The sequence below is a fragment of the Tursiops truncatus genome, chromosome 12, assembly GCF_011762595.2.
Source record: "Tursiops truncatus isolate mTurTru1 chromosome 12, mTurTru1.mat.Y, whole genome shotgun sequence".
NCBI lineage: Eukaryota > Metazoa > Chordata > Mammalia > Artiodactyla > Delphinidae > Tursiops > Tursiops truncatus.
Genome location: NC_047045.1, coordinates 15,632,744 through 15,641,946, shown reverse-complemented (window position 1 = coordinate 15,641,946; position 9,203 = coordinate 15,632,744). Strand labels below are relative to the sequence as shown.

Sequence of the window (9,203 nt, the reverse complement as noted above, 5' to 3'; positions counted from 1 at the left end):
CAAATCCAATAAAGTCTACAGAAACTCAAAACATGTAAATTAATGTGATTTTTTTTTTTAGAATTTAAATATTTTATTATATAAAGTTATACCCAAAATTGTGCTTCATTTTTTCACTATATACTTTAACTCAAGGACATTTGTAAAAGTAGTACACTTCAGAAATCCCGGAAGAAATTCCACTAGCTATAGGCTATTTAAATACCGCTTATAGGAAGTACTAAAAACAACAACAACAGGGGAGTACAAATGAACTTATTTACAAAACAGAAGTAGAGTAACAGATGTAGAAAACAAACTTATGGTTACCAGGGGATAAGGGCGGGGGGGATAAACTGGGAGATTGGGACTGACATGTACCCACTACCATACATAAAACAGATAACCAATAAGAACCTGCCGCATAGCACAGGGAACTCTACTCAATACTCCGTAATGGCCTATATGGGGAAAGAATCTTAAAAAAGAAAAGGAGTGCATGTGTGTAACTGATTCACTTTGCTGTACACCCAAAACACAACATTGTAAATCAACCACACCCCAATAAAATTTTTTTAAGTATTAAAGGAAAGCCAGCACCATATAAACAGCATACACTTAAATCAAAGAGATGAATGCTTAACAGAGTAATGTTTTTTATTCACTGATAAACTAAAGGTCCATTTCAAGATGTTTTCTTGTATACTTCATTTGTTTTGTTAGCAAGCAAAGCCCTGAAAGGGATGGCTTCATCTAGTCCTCAGACTCGGACCCATCTTCATCTTGACTAATCTGCAAGTAACGAAGTGCATAAGTCTCCTTGTCGGATGCGACCACACGAAGCCAATAACAAAGATTGCTTTTTTTTTTTTTTTTTTTTTTTTTTGCGGTACGCGGGCCTCTCACTGCTCTGGCCTCTCCCATTGCGGAGCACAGGCTCCGGATGCGCAGGCTCAGCGGCCATGGCTCACGGGCCCAGCCGTTCTGCGGCACGTGGGATCCTCCCGGACTGGGGCACGAACCCGTGTCCCCTGCATCGGCAGGCGGACTCTCAACCACTGCGCCACCAGGGAAGCCCAAGATTGCTCTTTTGAAGGTATTTCTTGGGAAGGTGTTTCAAATACCTTTTAGAGAACTGTTTCTCAGAAACAACTGTGATTTTATTCTTGAAGCATTCAATGTGAACGACAGTCCCAAGATTTCCGGTTTTTCCATTCACTTTAACCTTCTCCCATAGAAACTGTTCAAAATTTCCAGAACCCAAAATTCCATCTTCTACTGGATGAGTAAGGTCCAGATTAAACTTCCAAGTTGACTTCTTAGGCTTCTTGTCTTTCCTCACCGCCATCTTGCACGCCAGCAGCGTGATCCAATGTGATTTTTAAAATATATGTAATGTCAAAAATACGGTCAGTAAGTTGGGTCTTTAGAAACCTCTGTTTTTGTCTTTCCCACTATACTGGGCTTCATGAGAAACATTAAGATGAATCACGCCAACATAAGACTTCACTTGAAAAGGCATGTCAGTGGTAGAGGTGGGGAAATAAAAAGAGAAAAAATAAATTACTGCCAACATTTGGTATTTAGGAATGGTTTCTACATAATGGGTAGGAGAAAATTTTGAGAAAAGCATCAAGCCAGTAAAGTATATGGTGTGTTCAGACAAAGAACCTATTTAACTAGTCTGGATTATAGAATTGTAGGCTCTATGCAAAGCAAGAAGGTATAGGAGCTGGGGGAAGAAGATATGATAAGGAAAAGTGAAAAAATAAATAAAATAGTTGAAACCAGATTATAGAAAGCCTACATGTCAGATTAATGAGACTGGTTTATTCTATAATCTATAGGAAACAATTGAAGAAAATGGATCAGAAAGACCAGAGTTAGGTGTTAAGAGATGGACTTTGTCTGTACCTCAAACACTGCATCCATCTTCTACCTACATCGAAACTACTTGACCATCATCACCTATAGGTAAAACCTGGTCCCTTAAGAACTCTGGTTTGATTCTGAGACCTAGGATCAAGTCACTTTTCTGACTTACTTGCCTCTCAGTTTGTGCCTAAGGGTTAAAAACAGTTTGTCTTATTTTAAGACCACATCCACCTTATTCTCAACTCTAGTAATTAGGCCCTGGTTTATTCACTTTATTTATAGCCCTATTGACCTCAGGACATATGGGGTGGAGACTGATCCCTGAAACGACACTCGCTTACCACAGGAAGTAAAATCCAACTTGCCATGGCTATGGCCTGGCAGACATGACTTCTCTTCTACTGTCTGGGTCCATCTTCCAGTCTCGCTTGATCAGGCTTCCATGTGGTCATGTTTTTCCAGCTTCCATTGATACCCAATGGCTGCCATCAAATGACTCCCTGTTGCCTTGCTCTGTAGACACTGAATTTTGTGACACTCTTCTCCCCACTCCCGGTACCACCCAAGTGGGCAGGTTTATTACAGGCCCAGGACCACATGTGCCTTGCCTCACTGAGGTTAACCCTCCATGCACCGCCTGGGTAGGTGATGACAGATAACTGGCAGGCATGAAGGATGGATGGGAGGAAAGAGAAAAGCACCAAAAAGGTTAGTAAGGAAGCTAGGTGCAGTACTGAGGGTGGCCCGAACCATACTAATCATGTTCCTTAAGAAAGCTAGAAAAATGTGTTTTAATGCAAAAGCAAACTATTTTTATAATATGTTTTATATGAAAAGAAGTCTTTTCATAATTAAATATGGTACATAAAATCCCCCTTTTACTGTTCTACACTTACTATTTTAACCTAAGACCATTTTCAGTCCAATCTCTTATAATATCACTTTACTTTCATCATTACAGTCTCTTTTTTTCCAGATGTTACACTTCCTTTAAATAGCTGCAAAGATGTCCAGTCAAATTAGCCCTTCCATTTTGAAAGTGAAAAGCTCCAGTGAGCAAAGACAAACTTTTATGGGAAATTGGTTAATAAAATGCTGTCTCATGAGAGTTGGACCTTCAACTAGAAAAGTGATTCTTAATGTTTAACATCTCTTTCTGCGATCTGAATTCTTCCTGCAGTCACTGAAAATTTTTTCTGGTCTAACCACAACTCATCACAGTTGCACACATTGGGATTGCTTTTTTACTCCCCTATTTAATTAAAAACTAAAACAAACAAACAAATAAATAGGCTCTGCTAAAAGAATCCAGCTTAGTTGTATCATTATGTGTCATTATTTTACTTCAACCTCAGTAATTATATTTTCTTGCCATTTAGCCAGACTGGAGTGGTTCTCAACATTGGCTTTCAAAAAAAAAAATGCCTATAAATTAATGTAAGTAAACAGTGCCTGAAATAGTGCCTTATATAGTAAGAGCTATGTAAGCACTTACTGGTATTATTAACAACCCCTGGACTCCACTTAAAACAAACTGAATCCAAATCCATGAGATTAGGTGCAGTCAATGTCCCTAAGCTCACACACTGGAAATTTTTCCAAAGCTCTCCATGTGTTCCAATGAGCAACTGGTATTAAGAAGCACCGAGGTTTAACCAGGTGCCAATGAAACAAATCCTATGGCTTAAATCTCAAAAGAGCTGACCAGTCCCATGCTATGCCCCACCAATAAGAAAAAAATCTACCATTTGCCAGGCACTGTGCATATCAAAGAAGATACAAAAAATGATTAAGACAATCTCTACCCTCAAGCAACACTAGCAATGAGTTAGGTGAAACAGACCATAGCCAAATAAATACAGAGCAATTCTTTAAGGGTAAGAATAGTGATATTAACTAAGAATGTGAGTCAGACAAAGAAAGGATCAGCCAATTCTACTTAGAAGAAGCAAAGAAGGCTCCCAGAGAAAGAGAAACTTGAACTGACCCTCAAGAGATGAATGGGAGGGACTTCCCTGGTGGCGCAGTAGTTAAGAATCCGCCTGCCAATGCGTGGGACATGCGTTCGAGCCCTGGTCCGGGAAGATCCCACATGTCATGGAGCAACTAAGCCCGTGCGCCACAACTACTGAAGCCCGCACACTAGAGCCCGTGCTCTGCAACAAGAGAAGCCACCGCAATGAGAAGCCCGTGCACCGCAATGAAGAGTAGTCCCCGCTCGACACAACTAGAGAAAGCCTGCGCACAGCAACGGAGACCCAATACAGCCAAAAATAAAAAATAAATTGAAAAAAAAAGTATATGTCAAGGTTATTAAAAAAAAAAAGATGAATGGGATTGTGTTGGGTAGAAAGAAGAGAAAGACATAGGTCTAAAATGTACAGCAGGGGTGAATAGCATAAAAGGCCCAGGGACCTATGAAGAAGTAAAAGAGTTAAAGTAGAAGATGTGCTGAAGGTGACGCTGGACAGATTGGAAGGGCCTGAAAAACCTGGCCAAACAACTGTGACTTTTCCCTGTAAGTAAAAGGAATCCAAGGAGGCATCTTAAGAGAAAGAGTAACACAATTATATCTACAATGTATATCTCTCCCATCTTCTTATATCAAGGGCAGCGATAAAGCTACACATTAGACGTAGGCTCTCACACATTAGACGTGGGCTCTCACGTGGTCACCCTGATATGTTCAGCTGAAAGCAGCTTCTCCATTGTGCCTTCAGCCAGTTCTCTTGAGGAATAAAGACAAGATGTTTTAGAAAATAAATCTGTGTGTGTGTGTGTATGTGTGTGTGTGGTACGCGGGCCTCTCACTGTTGTGGCCTCTCCCGTTGCGGAGCACAGGCTCCGGACGCGCAGGCTCAGCGGCTATGGCTCATGGGCCCAGCTGCTCTGCGGCATGTGGGATCTTCCCGGACCGGGGCACGAACCCGCGTCCCCTGCATCGGCAGGCGGACTCTCAACCACTGCGCCACCAGGGAAGCCCCTAGAAGTTAAATTTTTAATCATAAGCCCAACTAAGCTAAGAAAGTTATTCTACAAATCTCCTTTTTCTCATTTCTTTCCATGGAAACAAATAAAAGAAATGTTTTTGTTTTTGAATGTAAGCTTCTACATTAGATCCATCCAAGATTTTATATAAAATTGTTCTGCAAAAAAACTGAGAAGAGAAAGTGTGAATCTCACAGATGAAAGAAATTGGCTCTAAAAGTAACTATACTTGAGGAAGGATATCTTGCAGTTATACGCTTCTTAACAGAATCTTTGAACATAAGTTTTTCCTTTCAAAATAAGAACTACACATAATAATTTATTCATTTAAGGTAAAGGGTGAATGTATCACTTTAATAACAGTGATAGCAAATATTTCTTGAGGGCTTAGTATATGACTAGCATAGGGCTTATCGTCCTCACTACAAATAGGTCAGTACTATTTTTAAAGTCTGTTTTACAGATGAGGAAACTGAGGATTCATACTGTTTTTAAAAGTGTCAAAAACTGTCAATGGTCTGTTATTTTGCCGTACTTGAAAGCCAGCAAGTTAGCCTGCCTGTTTCATCAAAGCTTGCAGAAGACAGGAGATTTCTGGGTAAGAAACAAAGGACTTCATTACTCACAGCACTAGCAGTACACAGAGAATCAGCATTGTCGTTTGCCGATTTCCTGAACCCCAGTTCCTAGAGAGCGACCCGAAGAGGGTCCGGTGAGACCTGCACACACATAGACCGAGTTACAGGAATTGTATAATGAGTTACAGGAATTTTTATAACGGACACTAACATGCCTGCCTTTTGCTCCAGAAGGAGACACTGTCTCGTTCTTCAAAGGTGATTTACTAAACAAACATGCTTGAAACAAATTCTAAAACAAAGGTAGTCAGTGCCTCTGCCTGAAAGGTGTGAAGACACACAGAGAACCATGGAGAAGTGTCTCCCGACAAGTTGCCCAGGTTTAAACAATTAGTAATGGTAAAACCAGGAACCTGCACACATGTCACGTGAGCAGCAGAGCTTTAGACTAAGGTATCAGAAGCAAAGCATCAAGGATACCCTGAGTTTTGTGGACCTTGAGAATCTAGATATTCTAATCATTTCAGAAGAGGATGAACCGAAAAGACTTCCAAGGAGCCTCAACAGTCAACAATTGGCTAAGAATTTCTCCTTTTAAAGGTAGGAAAATGGAAAAAACATATCCTCTGGAGGATATTAGATCTCTTTAGGCAGTGAGGAAAGTCTTAGGCATACAGAGCATAATAGTGCCAGAAAAAAAAAATAATAACATAGGATGTTCTTGGATGTTGTCTCCAGATATTGAGTTTTAATTCTAGCCTGACTTAAAGCGTAGATGAAAGATATTTCAATACTATGTCAATAGTGGAGCTGAATATGCTCTTTTCCCACCATAAGCTATTTTGGACCATTTGGTTCTCCATTCAGGAGATCTCGAAGTATGATTATGATTTCTGTCTTCCTTCAGTCTAATGACTCAGGGATTTTCTTATTTTGCTCGTCAGAAGGGAACAAAACTGTTGGCTTAAATACAACAAAAGCCCATGTCTGCTCCTTCTGGCTGCTCCAGGCTCGTCAGGGATGCTTCTGGCTGTGTGTGGAAAGCCACACCCCATCCTGGGTCAAACGCATCTGGCATTCCTGTCAATCTCTTCCTGGCCCTCGATGGCCACGTGGTAGCTCACCGTGCAGGGGACTAGGAGACAGTGTTGCTGCGGTCTGGGATCGAAGTCGATGAAAACACCCACCCCCTCACCAAGGTCTACGTGTATGGACACCCGGACTGCTAGATACTGATAAATGGGTCTTCATCTGTTCAATACCCATACCTTATTTTTTGATGATTGCAACATCCACTGCTGAAGGTAAGCACTGCTGACTGACCTCTTAGAACAGCAGTGCTGACTTGGAAAAGGGAAAGAGTTCCATCTGGTCTTAACATGTAAACACTCAGCATAAGTCTCAGTAGGAACGCCGGCTTTGAGAGATTTGAATAAGGCTGTACACCAAAGCCAAAGACTCATTTCTGCACGTTGCAAAGGCCAGTTTCCTGCTCTGTGCTCTGTACACAGCCATGCTCAACAAATGAGACCGGCTGGAGATCCCTTTCTGTTCCGGAGAAACAAAGTGTTAAGTCTGCCATGGGTCAGTGAAATCATTGTTTGCTCTAGAGCATGCCCAAGAAGAGGGGGGAGATTGAGTCTCTCTTCCAGGATTTGAAATCTGTCCTAAATCCACGGCCCATGCAGATGCTGGTATGCTGCTTGGTATTTGGGGATTTCTCGCTGATGAATATAATATGGCCAAAGCCTTGCTTGGCTGCAAAGAGAAACCAGAGAAAAATAAAGATGTGCTTTTGTTGGTAACATATTGTGGGGTCGGGATGTTGTTCTAGTGACTCACTTGAAAAAAAAGATGTGGTAGGAAAACTAAACCCCATGACAAAGCGCTATGGCTTTTGTTTAGTAAGAATTCCAGCCAACTCACTGGCCAGGATTTTTTTATATAGGCTGGGTCTACGTGATTCCAAAATATCCAGTACATTTAATTCTAAAATTTGCTTCAGGAACCTGGCTATTTTACTTACGGAATGTTAAACCTGAACTTAACTACTTTGGACAAATAATATACACAGCATATACACTGAGTGACTATTTGATTAATTAACAGTGTCCTGAAAGTTTTGGAAGCTTTGGTGTTTTACTGACAGATTGATAGAGCTCAGAGCTCCTGGAACCCACTCCCCTATTATCCAGTCTGCTTTTTGGCCTTTAGATTAGGCAATATATTTTCAGCTAGAATAGCCCCATTGTCATTGGGATGGAGGAAATGGGGTTTCCTGCGTCTCCTCCAATGGGGAGGAAATTGGGGTGGAGGGTGTAATTGACCATCTCAAATTCATGCCTTCCATCTTTGAGGCTTTCTGCCAAGTGCTTAGTTTTTGTTTGTTTGTTTGTTTAACCCCTTTATTAGAGTCTTTGTTTTAGTCTGAGCTTTTTTTTATATATTAATGATTCTTCCATAACCACCATTCATGACATACGCATTCCTATCTAAGCCAGGTTACCTATCTCTCTTACCTTCATGTGGAACAGAGTTTCCTTCCATCTTCACCTTTCAAATATAGCCTATACTTTAAGGTCCAGTTCAAAGCTATCTCTTCTGTAAAAATAAGTATGAATTCCCTCCTGTACCATGCAATGATGCCAACAAAACTATGTCTGCAGTTTTATTATAGCACACTGCCCTGAGTTATAGCTCTGTGTGTCCATGCCTGTGTTACCACTAACTTGTTAGCTCCTTGAGTTTGGCACTTCTGTTTCCCCTAAGGGACCCATTTTTCTTCCATTTCATAGCTTCATACCCAGCTCAGTTATTCACCTGTAGTAGGTAAGTCAACAAGTAATTTTTGAGCTGAATCATGCCCACATCCTCCAAGTAAATATACCAGATGACAAAGTGATGTGAGGGGTGGGGTGATGGCGGCGGGGGGGGGGGGGGGGGGAAAGAAGGAGGGAGGAACGATGTCAAATTGGAAATCCAACCTGATTTAGCATCTAATACATAATTAGTCATGTTGGCAAATACCATAAGGAAAAACACTCAAACACGATTGCTCTGCATTTTAAAATGCCTTATTTTTTCCTTTAGTATATTTATTCCTACACAAACAATATTTACTTTTCTCCTGATTGAAACATGAATGTTTCTACTTGGCTTCCTTTTGGACAAACTGCTTCAGAACAATCCAATTCTGGTAATAAAGTAAATCTTCTCACTGCCCCTGATCAACAACCCCATCCTTTGTTTTAAAACAATAATTTGATGCCTAAATAACGCCTTTCCCTCAAGGCAATGAAGAGAGAAGACAAGAGCCAGTGAAAGCTAATGTAAAACAGCACCACCAGCTAAAACTCAATTCACATCAGGATGGCAATGACTCTGAGTGGCCGGTAACTGCTACAAAAGGACATACTCAGAAATGAACTAGCTGCAACATAGGAGTGAATCTTCCCATACGTTGAAAGAGGTTACCCTGTCCCAAACGCACTTTTTATAAGATTCAGTATTCTTCTGGAATTCAGGAACCAGATCTTTTTCAGAGTCAATCACTGACCCGCTGGGAATTTTATTTTCAAATGTGGGAATGTTCACGATTCATGCTTTTATTGACGGTTGACATTCTTTCAAATGTATGACCCTGGAGGTTTGATGGTCCTGGTTTTTTAATAGAGGTTTAAATGACCCCACCTTTTTGATCCGGTTTGATTATTAAAAACAGAGTCTAGGGATTTTACACTATGCATCACAAATTGTGAACCTCTGGACTCTGCCAACACTGTA

At 40.8% G+C, this 9,203-nt stretch overlaps 1 protein-coding gene across 1 annotated transcript; it reads right to left on the bottom strand.

Annotated features, from left to right (window-relative positions):
• Positions 1–606: 606 nt before the first annotated feature.
• LOC101317031 (ribosomal protein eL22-like 1) lies at positions 607–1,827 on the bottom strand. Its single transcript, XM_004312552.4, has 2 exons — positions 1,056–1,827; positions 607–838 (listed from the first exon to the last, which is right to left on the bottom strand). The coding sequence occupies exons 1-2, from the start codon at positions 1,325–1,327 to the stop codon at positions 733–735; spliced, it is 378 nt and encodes a 125-aa protein (XP_004312600.1). The 5' UTR covers positions 1,328–1,827; the 3' UTR covers positions 607–732.
• Positions 1,828–9,203: the final 7,376 nt, after the last annotated feature.

Bases quoted from the DNA above. Each gene is read 5' to 3' on its own strand.
- LOC101317031 (XM_004312552.4), bottom strand. From the start codon at position 1,327: ATGGCGGTGAGGAAAGACAAGAAGCCTAAGAAGTCAACTTGGAAGTTT. The intron at 839-1,055 runs GCTTCCCTGGTG...AAAAAAAAAAAG, and splicing joins CTTCAAAAGAGCAATCTTGG to CAATCTTTGTTATTGGCTTC.